The sequence below is a fragment of the Cydia splendana genome, chromosome 26 (genome assembly GCF_910591565.1).
Source record: "Cydia splendana chromosome 26, ilCydSple1.2, whole genome shotgun sequence".
NCBI lineage: Eukaryota > Metazoa > Arthropoda > Insecta > Lepidoptera > Tortricidae > Cydia > Cydia splendana.
This window is the reverse complement of record NC_085985.1, coordinates 6,235,454-6,252,194: the sequence shown is the minus strand read 5'-3', so window position 1 is coordinate 6,252,194 and position 16,741 is coordinate 6,235,454. Positions and strand designations below refer to the sequence as shown.

Below are 16,741 nucleotides of genomic sequence, written 5' to 3'. Positions count from 1 at the left end.
TATATATATATATATATATAGGTATATAATATATACATGTACATATATATCATAGTATATTTGTATACGTAATTAATATGTTATTCGTAATTTATTGATTGTTTTTGCTGTTGTAATTGTAGCACCGCTCACAATCTCTCTGCTTAGCCTTAAGGTTGACTGGTAGAGAATGCCTTATGGCATTAAGTCCGCCTTTTGTACTATAAGGTTTTCTTTTGTGCAATAAAGATTAAATAAATAAATAAATAAATAAATATTGAGTACATTTTTTTGTCTTAATATATCGTAAAACACACAGTGGGGTTTCCAGGAAGTATAGCGTGATATGTGATGTAATGAGTGCCGTATAATAATACTTATAATTATTTATATTATAGATGCAGTTCGGAGGAACAAGCTCTCTGAAAATGCAAAGGACATTGAAATTACCAAAGCGTTAACTAACTGGTTCAGATTCGCTAAGGATCGTGATGGCGGCCGAGAAATCAGGAGATCGTTTAATACGCGGCAGAGGCGAGAATAGTTGCCATCAATATTCTAGAGAGATTGTTAATCATTCGTAAAAAAAAAATACCCTTCTGAGTTTTCTAGGCGCCCTCGACCCATTCACTTGTTAAATTTCGAAAAGCTACAGAATTTCGAGCTTTTCTTTTATATCTCAGTCCGGTAGTTCTGCGTGGGATTGTTTCAAAAAATATTGATGACCATTTTTTGTCACTTCACTGTGCCATTTACATATTATGTGGTGAACAAAGTGAATGGCGAGAGTACGCAAATAAACTGTTGCATTGTTTTGTTCGAAATGTGCCAAGATTGTATACCTACAAAGGAACTTCTTGTATATAATTTTCACAACCTTTAACATTTGACATCAGATGCTGAAAACTTTATCTCTATTTTTCACCGTTTTCAGGATCTCGAACAGACTAATAGTCATATCTCGTTTACTTACATGAAGCCGGGCTAGCACATGATTGGCGCGTCAGTATCTCGCGGCGAGATAGACTACCCGTCCCTCTTTTATTAACATAGTAAGAAAAAGACGGGTAGTCTATCTCGCCGCGAGATACTGTTGCGCTAATTATGTGCTATGCAAGACAACTTTTAATTCTAGAAGAAAAGTATGTTAAGATTCTTAAGTTGTTGACTATGTTTCATATAAGTAGTATAAAATAAAAAGAGTAAATAGTTTTGATGTTGGTTTTAGTTTTTTTTTAAACAATAATCGATAAAGTCAAACCTAGAAAAGTCTGCAGCGATTTTGATAGCCCACGCAGAGCAAATATTATTTATACGTCATAATTTGATAGAAGTTTGACGTTTGAAATAACCCTTGCACTGCGTGGGCTCTCAAAATCGCTGCAGACTTTTCTTGGTATAACTATAGTAAGTATAAATAAAAAGATATTTTCAAATTCAATACACTGAAAATTCAAAGAAAAATTGATATCCTGGCAACCGCAACTTTAAGTGACAGATATATGTTTCATTCTAACAAAGACAGTCAGATGCCCGAAATTTGCGAAGTTCGGTGTTCGCGGTAGGCTCTCTCAGATGTCGTAGAATTCACAAGAAGATGGTGACCACTATAGTATTAATGGCTTTGTATTTTCTTGAAGATATGCCAAATTACATTATTACAACACAATATAATAGAGAAAAAAGGTTGCTTTCAAATAATAAGTTTTTGACAAAAATTTCATTTTTGGTACAAGCTTTTATCGCCGACTGTACTTTTTTTCCACAGGTTACTAATACTCATCGAGACAATTCTAAAAACCCCAAACACAATCTAGGTTTCGTTGTTTTATCACAGAGTTACTATGGCCACCTCCGGTCTCCATCATCAGATCAGCTCGATGACACCATAATATTGCATTGTCACCCGACTTACGTATGTATGCAAAATTTCTCGGAAACCGGGAAGTGGATCAAATTTAACTTGCAAGATTTGATTACACACACACAGACAGACAGACAACGGTCAGGTGAAACTAAATAAAAGCTTGTAAAAAGAGACGCAGACAATGGTAGTATTGTCTATGGACGAGCTCGACACACGGACGCACACACACGAATGTATGCCCACAGGTTACGACCACAAGTATCCTTTGACTCAGAAATTCATCGACTTAGCAACAGATGGTACTAAAAATGTCTAACTTCATCCTGCTCAGTAACGCCATCTAGTTTATTTACAAGGAACTAAAGGTACCGGCGACGATAATAGTTTCTAAGCGAGGTCAAAACCTGACTATGGAGAGAGCTCTCTATATCTACTTAATTCTCTTTGCCTAGGGCGTATAGTGTTGGTAGATAACCATTTATCTACAGTGGGGTATTTGTATGAAAATGCTGCATAGTAGGCCCACATGCCTACCGTAGTGTAATTGTAATATTTATCAGCAAAGGCCCAACGTCGTATTACACAACCACTTACCTACCGTAGGGTAATTGTAGGACTCGTAAACAAAGCCCCATTGCATAATTAAGTAGACTAACTATTCTTAACTATTTACCTACGGTAGTAGGTATTGTAAGAATCCTACACAAGGCCCAACGTTAAAGTTACAATGTTGGCCCTTTGTGGGACAAGCTGTGTTGGGCCTTCAAGCTGGTGCACGACTATCTACCGACCTACCTGACTTGCCGTTGGGTAATTGTTGAATGTGCAAACAGAAGCACAACGAAAAAAATAGCCGTTTTTTATTTTTTTGCAATTGGCCCTACAGCAAGCCATGCTGCCAAATGTAACAATTAACCAACCATCAAAGAAATGTGTATAGGCCCAACCAAAACCACCACCGTTGAATAATTGTATGATTTATTTAAATAGGCCCAACGAAAAAATTACTCTTATGGTCCTCTGTTGGGAATCTTCGGGAGGGCCTTTGTCGAGGGCCCTACAGCAAATCGTACGGCCAAATATAACGGTTGCCCAACTAATACGTAAACAAAGGCCCAACCAAATCCATATACGCGTGTGAATAGTTAATTCGCACTTTTATCGTAATGTACTATTGCAGCAGTTGAAGTGGTTTTTGTTGTAAGGAGAAGGCAGATTGTTTGCATGTGATAATTAACTTGTGTTGTGGAAACTCATATACAATAAGGTTTGTCCATAGGGGTTGTATATGGCAAGTATCCTAATTGCTTGAAAAAATATTATTTTTGTGTCAGGTAATAAAGAAGCATTGGCTGTGCTCAAATCTAGAGAGGCGGCATCATCATCATCAGAAGCTGAGTCTGGCAAGAGAACTGTCGAGATACCAATTGAAAAAGGATCAAACGCAATAAATGCGGGTATGCTGTTTTTACTAGAGTGTTATTAACTTACAATTTGCTATGTAGTATGTATATTTACACGCTTGAAGACATACATCTTCCATCGTTAACGGGAACTGCAATCTGATGAAAGTGATGAAACTGTAATTTGATTTTTAGGGCGCTGGGGAAGCTTATCTGTCTTATCACAGCCAGTCACATTATTTATTTTGCAAGTTTTCCAATAATTTGCAATATTTTTTAAGTATATAAAATACCTCATGGCTGTATGCGGTATGGGTCTTAGCTATTACCGTTTCTTTTGTTACACCTAGCACAACTTGCCGCGCGACACTTTGTGACGTGAGAGATAAGAACAAGCGAAGTCGCGGTGAGTTGTGCTGATTGTTAACAACTTGCAAGAAGTTGGTTGGAACAATCTAGTTTTAGAGATATCACAGTACCGCAGAATAGAAGCCAAGCAACCCCAAGTACTGTAGAATAAAATACCATGCTCGCATCGAGCAGCGGCCTAGTTATCAAAACTTCCAAGAGTTATAGTAGTACGAGTACAAGTGCCTAGCAGTGCCATCATTCAATACAAAATAACAGTCAAAACGCTTTTATCAAACAAGCAAAATTAAGTAAGGCTTGTCAGTTTTGAAAAACAGTAAACAGGCCACTGGTTTAAGGGTTACAGGCCCCGTAGACAACATGCCAATCGCTATCGCTCCGCAGCGAACGAAACGCAATTGTCACTGTCACACTAATATGGAAGAGAGAGAGACAAAGCGATTCGATAGCGAAGCGCATGCGCAAGCGATTGTCACCTTGGCTAGGCCGCCAGGTCAGATGGAAGTCGGTCCAATGTAAGAACCGGACCTGTCAGGCATCATGCACAAAGAGTACTGTACAAACGGGCCAGCGGGCTCAGCACGGTTCCATTTTTATCGACTATCACTATGCGCGTCCCTTTCGCACTTACATACTTGTTAGAACGTGACAGGCATGGTGACAAGGGATAAAAACGCGACCGTGCTAAGCCGCCAGAACGCTAGGAGGATGATAGTGGTTGTAATATACATTTATTGTTACATATATTATTTTTATTTTCAGGTATTGCTGAATCCCTAATCGAGTTAAAAACTTTAGCAACTTGCACATTGAGCAAAATTGAGACAATCGAAAAAAGAATGGCCCTGTTCAGTTTAAACGAGCAAAATAACGCAGATTCATTATGTCATCGATTGCCACTTAAAACATTACCGGACTTGGAAAAACTTGAACTAGAAATAAAACAAAGTGAAATAACGAAAAATCAGTTGGTAGGTATCGGCTTAATTAAAACCATCATTGAAATTGCAATTATATGCATACGCAAAGAATTGTAAACGCCTTATTTGCGCGTTTCATCAGTTCGTATTTCTTTACAGCTTCAGTATTTGAAATATTCCGGAGGGACAACAGAGAAAGAATGTGGCAACAGATGTTTGGAGAAGGTATTTACGAATGACCTAGCCCAATACTGCTCATGGACAGGAAGGAAAAATAATTACAAGCTGTGTGGATTACTTACTATGGACGTTATCAAAGGTGGGTATAGAATTATTTTTGTGTATATTCACTGTTTGTGGGATGTAGCATAGTAATAGTAGTAGGTAGTAGGTAGGTAGTAGTAGTAATAGTAGTTTATGTGACTGCTACATAATGAAAGGCATTAAAATACGAGTGTGGGTTTATGAAACGAATGAAATGAGTTTCATAATAGTATCACACGAGTGTTTTAATGCCTAATTATGTACAGTTACATACACTGCTTTATCACACACATATTATAAACTTTCTATGATATATTCACTAACCTCATATTACAGCCGACATTGGGGCCCTTTCCTATCTGGCGGAACTTGCGGATATGAGGTGGCGTCTCCGAAATAATATCTTTATCGCACATTTTACACGAAACTTGTTATAGTTACTTTAAACACAACAAAACAAATTATTTTTTACTTACAAACCAAAAAGAATAGATAGTATAGAGGGGTCCTGTCATTGTAAATTTTGTAGTCACTGTATATTTACTGCCATCTATCGACACACGACTAAAACTCAAAATTAAAACGTATAAAGTTATCAAAAAATGTATATATATGGATAAATGATTTTATTATTTTTATATCAATTTGATCCATGTTCATTCACTGATATCTATGTGTTAAAATTGTTAAATATGAAACGGTGTCGTCACGCCATCTAGCCGAGGATAGGCTAAAGGTGTGGGCGGCATCTATTCGAGAATGACTTTTACTTGAATTCCGAGGCACGTTTTTTCCTTAGACTTTATTCGTCTTATACGAAGTTACATATGTCTTTGTTACAAACTAATTAAAAGATAAACTGTAGGTACGTCAAATGGCGGCAAATGAAAACTTTTTTCACGCAAGTCACGCATCCGTAGTTTTTTTTTAATTCAGAGACAAACTAGAGTCGGGGTCGATTACCATATCGTCCGATACCAACTTACATGCGAGATTTGTCAATATTGTATGCAATTGTCATTTGATTTCGATTAAAACGTCATCTCGACTGATTTAGAATAGCGGTCAATACAAATTGCTTTTTTTTCAGAGATGTTCGAAATTTGAATGCATTACCAAATCGATTTTGATATAGTAATGAAGCTATTACCACATTTTCACAGATAAGAAATTTGCTGTAACAAAACAGTTTATCGTAATGTGAGCCATTGCTTACGGATTTTGAAGGCATCATAGACAGTTTATGATATGTGTGTAGATAAAACACTTTTCACTTCTCATGCTCAAAAAGTGCACCTTTATGTCGTGCGTAGACGACATAAAATCGCATTTTATGCTCTAGAGCATAAAAGTAAAATTTTCTTGTAAGACTAAGGTAATCGGTCTCAACAGCCAAACAGTTAAAACATATTGCACAATTTTACTGAGCAATAAAATTGTGTAGATGACAAAACTTGTTATATTATTTTATTTTTGCTACAGTTCGTATTTTCTGTCATTAAATTTAGTAAATCACATAAAATAGGAGTCGATTATCGTTCAAAAATGCTCCGAAATGTTTGACTTGGCAGAAAACCAAGCGTCTGAAACTCTGATCACATGTTGAAAATTAAAAAAAATAATTAAAAAGTTAGTTGGCGGGAATTGGTTATGTATTATGTTCTTTCGCTTTACGACAATTTCGTGGTGTAAATTGCCGTGAAAAATATAATTATTTTCCTCGCAATCGAAGTGAAAAGCAGAGTGTACAACAAGGGCATAAATGTCCATTTTTACCCTCGTCTACTATACTACAAAAAATTGCCTCGGGTAAAAATGGGTCACTTTATGCCCTTGTTGTACAATCTACTATTTCTCAAACATGCAATGAAATGTCGTCACTCCGGGCGTTATATCAGGCTTCGAAGTATCACGTTTAGGGCGGAGCTACTCCAGAGAACTGTAAAGGAATTTCATACAAAATTTAAGGCCTAGGCCGGGAAGTAATTTTTTTTTTTATTTCCACATCACAGATATGTGTGACACACCATCGTGGCATTCAGCCATTAAAGTGATAACACACTATCGCACCGCTTTAAAAAAAAACTATAGGCAGGTTATGCTTTATGGTTTATGGTACGATTTCTTTTTTTTAAATCTTTATAGGGCTGTATCTCCTAAACCGTGCGTCGCAGCGCAAAAATAATAAAATGTTCGTTCCTCTGTAAGAAACCCTTAATTAATATTAAAAAAAAAAAAACAAAAAAACTTTATAATGCTGTATCTCCTAAACCGTACGTCGTAGCGCAAAAATAATCAAATTTTCGTTCCCCTTTCGGAAACTCTTAATAACATTTAAAAAAACGCAAGAAAAGAAAAAAAAGAAAAGAAAAGCAAAAAAAAATATTTATAGGGCTGTATCTCCTAAACCATGCGTCGTAGCGCAAAAATAATAAAATGTTCGTTTCTCTGTAAGAAACCCTTAATTAATATAAAAAAAAAATACAAAAAAGAAAAAAAGCTTTATTATGCTGTATCTCCTAAACCGTACGTCGTAGCGCAAAAATAATCAAATTTTCGTTCCCCTATCGGAAACCCCTTACTAACATTTAAAAAACACAAGAAAAGAAAACAAAGCAAAAAAAAATTTATAGGGCTGTATGTTCTAAACCATGCGTCGTAGCGCAAAAATAATAAAATGTTCGTTCCTCTGTAAAAAACCCCTAATTAATATTAAAAAAAAAACTAAAAAAAAGAAAAAAAAAAACTAAAAATACTTTATAATGCTCTTAAACCGTGCGTCTTAGCGCAAAAATAATAAAATTTTCGTTCCCCTTATGGAACCCCACGCACTGAATAACCTATCACATTAGGACATGAAACAATCATCATCATCAATTTTTATTATTATTTCATTGCATGTTTAAGAAACGCACTATACATACCTCGGCGTGAAAAGGGGTTGTCGGCCTCATAACTATCCGGCCTCACTACGTTCGGCCGTCTATATGCATTCGGCCGGCAACCCCTTACTTCCCAGCCTCTGTAGTAATGTACTATTATTGTACAAAACAAGTACAAGTAGTAAGAATACAATAAATGTGTATAAAGGCGATCTTATCCCTTACCTTAAGGTGGTTCTACTTGCTCGAATTTCATACAAACTTTCTTGTTAACTCACTACTATTCTGTAGGGTGTCTTCACTTGAATACGTAATGTTTGGGTAGTATATATATTTCTTACTGCGCCAAAGTAACAAAATACTAGAAATTGATTAATATTTTTAAGCAAAAACCCTTTGAAAATTAGTAAAATTTTGCCCCATTGCTTGTTTGTGTGAGTGATGCTTATAGTATAGGTGTAATTCTAACATGGCGACTTCTTTGACAAGCAATGATTTTTAATTTATCAAAGGTGTAACAGATGGCATTTTAAAACCGGAACACAGGTTACCTGTGTATTTTGTTTTATCTTCACTCAATAGAGGGAGATAAATTTAATGCACAAAGCATGTTATGAGTATACTCATTTAAGAGTCTCCTTTTTCTGATATAATTTCATTCCCAGATGTAATATAACTTATATATTAAAATACATTTATATAACTATACATTTAATAGAATTAAAGGTCAGTCCAAACAATCATTCGCGTAACGGTCGTCCACCGAAAAGCCTTGTGAATTCTGTTTTCGTCTCGGCAGAAATATAAATAAATGTTCTCTGGAAGCCTATATTTATTCTTACAATGATTTTTAAACTAAAGTACCTATATTTTTCTCAAAAATATATATTGGGAGCAAAATGTCATCTTCTTGTAAATAAACAGGACTCTATATGTTCTGCTTGCGCATAACAATAGTAGATTGTTAACCAAGGGATCATTTCTGCCGAAATCATCAATGATCACCTCGGCAGAAATGATGCCTTTCACCCGAGTTATACACTTCGCATACAAGGAAAGTAAAATGCATGTGCTTTTTTTAAAACATGACTAAGTATAAATAGTTTTTATAGTATTTTTTTAGGATACTTTCAATTAACAATTTAGCCAAAAGTATCGTTATTTATGGAATGGGGAGTCAAATATCAGAATGGAAATTATATGAAAAATCCATTTATACCCAAATTTCAATTGCTTATCGTAAAAAAAAATCGTACTTGGAATTGGAACCAAAAATGCTCTAGTGCAGAAACGTATCATTTTCTGCACAACTTTTAGAATAACAATGACCCTCTTTCAAAGCATGAGAAATGAAAACGGATATTTCTTGTTTTCTTTGCAAGCATTTTTCTCTCAATAATTTAATCAATTTGCAGCATAGAAAATTGTCATAAATTTATAATCATAAATATCAAAATATAAAAGGACATACATTTTTAGAAGATTTCTAGTTATTCCCCGGGCGACGTTGCCAAATGGTTTTAAAAGGCAACATGCTCGCAACGTTCGGATGTCGGTAAGTCGACAATGAAAAATTCTATTTCAAACTTGATATTTTTGACAGTAATGGGTTACTTAAATAAGAAGGCATGTTTCGCCTGGATCTACTATGGTCAAATGGTCTAGTGGCTTCTAGCTATTGAGTATAAGTCTAAGTTGAACAGCGTTGCCGAGTTCAAATCACGAACAAAGACTGAATTATTTTTGTTTTTATTTATTTATTTAATTTCTTTTTTTTTTCCTTTTTAATACCTTATGCGACTGGCAAATATCAATGGACATTTCAAAAAAAAACTTTTAATTGAAGAACAGATGATAATGATACGAAAAGTTTAGTAGGAAATACAATATGTAATATAAACAAAAAATATATAAACTATAATTAAAAACTACATAGAGCTAAAACTAACTACAACATAAACTAAAATTCAAAAAATTCTAAATATGTATATTTATTTGACAACTTGAATTACAGAGGGGCAGTACCTACAGTGATTCCCACACTAGGTTTAGCCTGTAACGTGAGGATCTAAGCGAAATACAAATTATTATTTCGTACATAAGTTCCGAAAACTCATTGGTACGAGCCGGGGATTGAACCCGCGACCTCCGGATTGAAAGTCGCACGCTCTTACCGCTAGGCCACCAGCGCTTCTATGTGCAACCATATATAGGCAAATAAACGAGTTCGCATCCCATCATAATCACAATATTATATTGTGTTTAAAGAACACTATTCTGTTTTTTTCTGTTTCTCATTACTTTCCCAGAAATGTGACTCACACGCCAGCTTACTTAGTAGTACTAAGCTAACATTAAAAGCGTTTTTGTAATTTTAGGTAAAATAATTTGCGTCCGTTTCAATTGATAATAAGAATAAAAACATATAATCTATAAAACTTTTTATAAAATAATGAAAAATTAAAAAAAATTAAGCACCGTCGGGATTTGAACCCAGATTCATTGATACTGTAGCTAAAATTTATTCAAAACAGATGTTGTGGGTGCCACAAGCACATGACAATCGACGTCTGAAAATACGTATCAGTTGGTTCTAAGTTACTTGTCAATGTCTCAAATAAGAATTTAAATTCTAAATTGTTCTTCCTAAAAATATTCATGCGCTGCACTGCGCCCTCTAGGTTACTTTACTGTAACATTACAAATCTACTGACATTAGACACTGACTTTAGGTATGTGAGTGTGCGTGAATGCAAGATATTGCTATATTTTGCAGTTTTATTCTCTGATTATTTCGATTAGACACTGTTGAGTATAACATGTTTCGATTTGGACGTAATATTTTTTATTGTTTTCGCCAATATCAACACATCTTATGAAACTGTTTATATTTTGGGAGAAACGGTGAAAATCCACAATTCGTGCACACTGACGCCATCTTTTGGCTGATAATCGGCATCCCATCCCTAGACATCCACCTTAAAGGGAAGGGAATGTACCTAATATATCTAAATCCAAAAAAAATCGTGCTGCAACATACCTTGCAGTTTCACTACTATATGGCGTTTCATTCCAATGGCACACTATACATACATTTTATTTTGTTTTAATGATGTACGCGGTCTTATTGAGGTTTAAATAAACGTGTAAGTAGTTTCTTTAATTTAATAGATTAAAAAACAAAACATTTTATTTTCAGCCGTAGTAAAAGAAAGCTTTCCTTCTTCGACTGATGAACAGTTTGAAAAGGCAATCATGATGTGGTTCGCGCATGCCGGCACCCGTATCAGAAGATCCAAATAAGACTGGAAACTGGACTGGCCATGACAATGTAAAAATTAGTCTTAACAAGGAGTGATGATTTATCTTTAATCAATAATGTAACCGTATTCTTGGTAGTATATCTTATAATTATATTATGATTATGATACATACATTTTTGTAGTTTTTTTTTAATATAAGGCGCAAGTGAGGCTAAAGTGAGGCTATTTTTTGAAGTTGCCAAGAAAAGGGTTAATCAGGTTCTGGGAGGCAGTAATACATTCAATATAATATTGGTGGCGTGGTCTAAACACATAAAACGTGGGACGGCGACGCCGCGAAAACGAGGCGCTGACATAATATGAAGGACAGGACGGAGGGATGAGCGTAAGACGGGACGCGGGACACGTTCCTTTTCTACCCACAAAAAAATCCGTAAGTGTATGGCCTGAGTGGACGCTAGAGTTGGGCGTGCGGGGTGCATGTTAAATAAATGCAAACGTATAGAAGCGGCCTTAGGGCCGGTACAGACAGACTGCAACTTGTATGGAACTGTGCAGTCGACGTGCAGTTTCCATACAAATTACAGTCGATTAAGGCGATTGTGGACTTCGTGGAGACCTCGGCTACCGTGGCGTTTGGGACGCACAGAGGGAGGCGTTCTTTGACATCCGTGCCGTAGACACCGACGCTCCCTCGTACATCTCACGCCCGGTAGCTTACGTTTTAAAATACGCAGAAGAGGAGAAAAACGAAAATATAGCAGCGCCTGTGAGAAACGTCACGCGACATTCACCCCTCTCGTCACATCCGTCGACGGAGTCTTCGCTCAACAAATGTCCGCCTTCATTAAACACCTCGGTGAAGCTATTGCTGACCGCTGGAACAGATCCCTAAGCCCCCATTCGCACGACAGCTTTTTCAACGCGCGTTAAAAAAGCGATTGAATCTGTCCACACTCTAAATTCGACTTAGACCAAGGCTTAAAGTCGAAAATCCAACTACGCTTGATATAAAGCGCCACCGCTGTCGTGTGAATACATACATGGTTATCCATTTGTGTCATTCAAACGCTTTTTTAACTCGCGTTGAAAAAGCTCCCGTGCGAATAGGGGCTAAGTGTCGTAATGGGCTGGCTTAGATCAAAAATCACAATTTCGATAATCAGAGCCACAAGCATGTACATCCGCAGCACACGGCACAAATTTAAATCCACAAAAAAAATCCTAGGTTTCGACTAGGGGCACCCCTACCACAGCCCTAGCCCTAACCGACCACTACCAACCAACTCTCTCGATATATGTATTTTTATTTCCTTGTTTCAGTTTAAATAAACTTGTTGTATGTACCTATGTTTGTTAGGGGGTCAAATATTGCAAGTTAAATTTGACCCACTTGGTTTCCGATGAAAAACAACAATCAGGGGGTGGTGGAGACAGGAGGTGGCAATAGGAACTCTGTGACAACGCAACCTAATTGTGTTTGGGGTTTTTAGAATTGTCTCGATGAGTATTAGTTGTCTGTGGAAAAAAAAGTACAAGTCATCGGTAAAAGTTTGTACCAAAAATGATTTTTTTGCCAAAAACCTATTTTTAATTTGTTTCAGATCTTGAACCGGATACTAAATCAGAGTTGGATGAAGCTGATGGGGCCAATGATGATTTTATATTGCGTAAGTATTCCTCCATAGAAGTGTAAAGGCCGATCGTAAAGACCTGAATAATGTTTTGACGGTAGTCACAAAAACCCCCAGATAGCAAATTTCATCGCAATCCTTAGAGCCGTTTCCGAGATCCCCGAAATATATCTAATACCTTTAACCTTTTGGACGCCAATGACCGATATATCCGCACCGCAGGTTCAACGCCGACGGATTAATCGATCACAGACCATAGAGCAACATAGATCTATGTGCTTATGCATAAAGTTCCATTTCAGTTTTGACACTTCGGTGGCGTGGCGTCCGAGTGACAGCTTTTGTGTTTGACTCGGCGTCGAAAAGGATAAACGAGCAATTCTTGTTTATTTATACATATATTTCGGGGATCTCGGAAACGGCTCCAACGATTTCGATGAAATTTGGTATCTGGGGGTTTTCGGGGGCGATAAATCGATCTAGCTAGGTTTTATCTCTGGGAAAAGGGCGTTTTTTAGTTTTTATATGTTTCCCTATCAAAGATCTCCCAGATATTAAATATACAAGTAACAAAAACTAACATATTTTTACTAAGTAGGTACAATAATTTATTTCATAGTACACTTACTATACCTACAAAAATGGAATCTTGAGCGTTGCGAGGGTTTCAACCAAGGCCTGTTCACTTCCTAAGAAAGTTATGTCCCCAAATAATTGCGCATGTGTGCGCCTTAATCTTCTATGTGTGCGTTGGCCTCCGGGAAAAAGTTGCGAGTAATAAAAATAAAAACATTTTTCTACAGCAACATTGCTCCCAACTCTGATTTAAATTATCACGAATTTTATACAATATTAATCATAAAACGGGACTTAAAACGCTTAAAACTTAATTACATGCGATTAAGTTTTATAATGAATATTTGCTTCCAACTGTCTTTATCAATGTTCATAAAATATATGGAGGGTAGGTACGTCTACCCACCATAATAAAAAATATATTTGTCAATGACTCTGTCCAACTGCTGTGGTTAAAGTTCATAACGAAAATTTTATTTATTAACTCTATAAATAATACATACAACGTGTACCGCTACGTACCACTTAAGACTGTAAGTCTGTACCTACATGGATTACAGCAATGCACATAGAAAATGTGCTAAATGCGGAGCAACGGCTGTTGAAGCAGCCAGAGTGAAATTTACAACTTTAGTGGGTTCAGAAGGAACCGAGTCATAACGCATCTGGAAAGCGTATTAATTAACCGTGAAGAAATGTATGAATACAAGTTGGAAATCTGTGTAAAATGCCGTATGTAAAGTGTAGTGTATCTGTGTGTAAAGTGTAATAGGTAGGCATGCCTAATGTTATTTGTATAAAAGGTACTGAAAACTTTGTGAATGCGCTTTATTAATGTCTATTTTTTTATTAAGTTGCCAGTTGCCAGTTTTCAGTGTATATTTTTATATGTAAAACATTTTTTTAATAAATAATATATATGTATAATGTTATAAACATAAACATGCCTTTTATTTTATTTAAATCAATTGATAATACCACAAACAAGGGGTAATATTTGCATCTTGCATATATTTCGTGATATGAAGATAACAAATATGTTTATCAACAGAATTACTACCTATACCTACCGATACCCGCCAGGCTAAACCGGTTGTCAACTTTAGTTCCATTGGTACACAAAGACGGCGCCACTAGTATAAACGTATAAACGGTTAGGGACATTTTTTTGTATGGAGTTACCGTTCTTCTCCTAGTGAGTATTATATTCTTTGGTTTCAACGCACGAGGGTTCAACAAAATTTGCCCCCGAGTGAAACACAAAATTTTTCACCACACCAACCCGAAGCAAATATTAAATGTAAAATATCAAACAAAATCAAACCAAATCAAATTCAAATGAATGTTATTAAATATTTATCACCCAAAATCATAATTTAAAAGTAATTTCTACCAGCAAACATAAGAAAACAACTCAAAATTTGCGTTTGATTACTTTGCCTCACATGTGAATAAAATTTAACTTTGCTATCAGTTTTTGAAGTGCAAAGTAAGCCTTTCCGAGCTGGTGTGGTGAAAATATTATTGTAACAAGACTATTAAGTAGCAAGAGTATTAAACAAGACTCGAGCGCTATCTTGATAGTTACGCGTCGTGATCAATTCCTTTGTTTTTTGCTCATTAATATTGTTTAAAGTGTAATATCGATAGCCTATTATACAGTAAACTAATGTGGTAGTGTGCAGTGAATGGAGAGTTAATCTTGAAGCGCGTTTAACCACCATTTTGGAGTTAGCGGCCGGTTGTCCACGTGCTTCTTGTAAAGTCCGCTATCGCTTTAACCCTTCGAGTGGCATTGTCCTCCTCGAGGTCTCTACGGTAAGTGGCGGTGGCCGCGAGACGGACAGACATAACAAGCCGGTTGAGTGGCGCAGCCATTTTGGAAAAATATACGTCAAGTGTAGGGAATGCAAATCGGTTATTTTTTGTATGGAAATAACCGCGGTTTCGGTTAATAACCGATAATTTCCATACAAAAAATAACCGATTTGCATTCCCTAGTCAAGTGGCGGGGCCTCAACGGGTGAACATCGCTAATTTGGCGCGTATTATAAATATGACCATTTCCCAAAAAAAATGTATGAATGATATATATAAACTATATATCACTGAATTCAGCATAAAATGGGTTATTTGATTGTATACCAATGAATTCTATTCTATTTATGTGAATTATGCTAGACTTGTTCTAATCTCATATTACCAATTTTTTTCTACTTTCATGTATAAATACGTATAATTACGAAATAAAACTATTGATTGTAGAAAAAGCAGTCTTTATGACAAAACAATACATTTAACACGATTCACACGGTTTATTTCACTTTTTATCAGTGCGTATTCCGTTTGAATGTTCGCGGCTCGACGGTCGGCGCGTAATGGGCGAGGTGGGGCAGGAACATCACGTCATTTCTAACAAACTTTGTTTTACGCGGGAATTCGACCGTTAGGGAATACCATCCTTGTTTATTGACGAATGCATCTTGCAAGAGTGAGCAAGCAAGGCATAGTTTTAACGGTTTTATTTTAGGCGCGAAATGCAGCGTCGCACAGATGCCGCGAGACGGTCTCTGCCAATTACACGCTTGTTATAACCGAACCTTCTCGCGGCCTCTGCCACTTAGAGGCATATTTAAAAAAAATGGCCGCGCCATTTCTCCTACCGTTCAACCGGAGGTGCTGCCACCCGAAGGGTTAACAAGAGCGAATAAAGTCACCGTACACTGTCTTGTACTAACCGTACAATGTCAATCGTATTACCTTGCTACTACGACCTTGATACTGGCGAAATAGTCCCACAGGGCTGAAGCCATAATTTTAAAAGAATGAATGAATGAAAAATTAAACAATAATGACCAACTTATTATACGAACGCGGTATTCGTGAATTACTCGTATTTTTCAGACTAACAAAAAATCTCATTGCTCCAGATGGTGAACCGCAGATGGAAGTCGTTGTAGAACAAGAAGCAAATAGCGATCCTCTATCACGTAAGTAATCTTGAAATTTAAGACCAGAGTTTTATAATTTTATAGTAGTAAATTTCAAAAGATGTGTCCCGCCGAGTTTGTTGCCGGTCCCAAATTGTGATACCCTCCTCCAATTGAGGGGGGATTTAAATCTTTTCGTGGCAGAGGTGTAGGGTTGGAGCCGGTATACGAGCCCCGATGCAAATTATTTCGTCTAGTTCCGCGCAACAATTTTGTTTATTCTAATAAATTTTACACATGAACATAAAATGACCCAGTAATGGGAACCATAATAGTAATGTTTAATGTAGTTTATTTTGATCGTATAATAAAATTGCATGAGACTTTTATTGCAGAAAAAACGTACTTTTCAAAAACGTTGTCCAAATCGTATTGTCCTCTCCTACAGCACTGCTGCATGCATGGGCTCGAAACAAAATTGTCAGTACATTGGCAGAGCCCTGTTGCTTTCCCTAATAATAGCCCTTTTCACATATGTTGCAATCCTACCCGTCAATAAAAAAATAAAAAATCGTAATTTTTTTTTGCTTTCAGTACAAACGGTATTTCTTGTATTTGGATTTTGTTATTGCAGAGTATTACCATATAAAATTA

The 16,741-nt window shown here is 36.3% G+C and overlaps 1 protein-coding gene across 4 annotated transcripts in view; it reads left to right on the top strand.

The window, feature by feature from the left end:
• Nucleotides 1–16,741, top strand: part of LOC134803234 (zinc finger protein 721-like) — a 52,524-nt gene that overhangs the window by 20,833 nt on the left and 14,950 nt on the right. Inside the window, exons 5-8 of one of the 4 annotated variants that reach the window (XM_063775928.1) lie at nt 3,181–3,303; nt 4,381–4,589; nt 4,698–4,857; nt 10,884–11,056. In XM_063775928.1, the coding sequence (XP_063631998.1) occupies nt 3,181–3,303; nt 4,381–4,589; nt 4,698–4,857; nt 10,884–10,987 (596 nt within the window). In that variant the 3' untranslated portion in view covers nt 10,988–11,056. Of the gene's footprint in view, nt 1–377; nt 1,016–3,180; nt 3,304–4,380; nt 4,590–4,697; nt 4,858–10,883; nt 11,057–12,551; nt 12,618–16,087; nt 16,148–16,741 lie in introns of those variants that run through there. The other 3 variants (XM_063775929.1, XM_063775926.1, XM_063775927.1) reach the window with 3 other exon arrangements.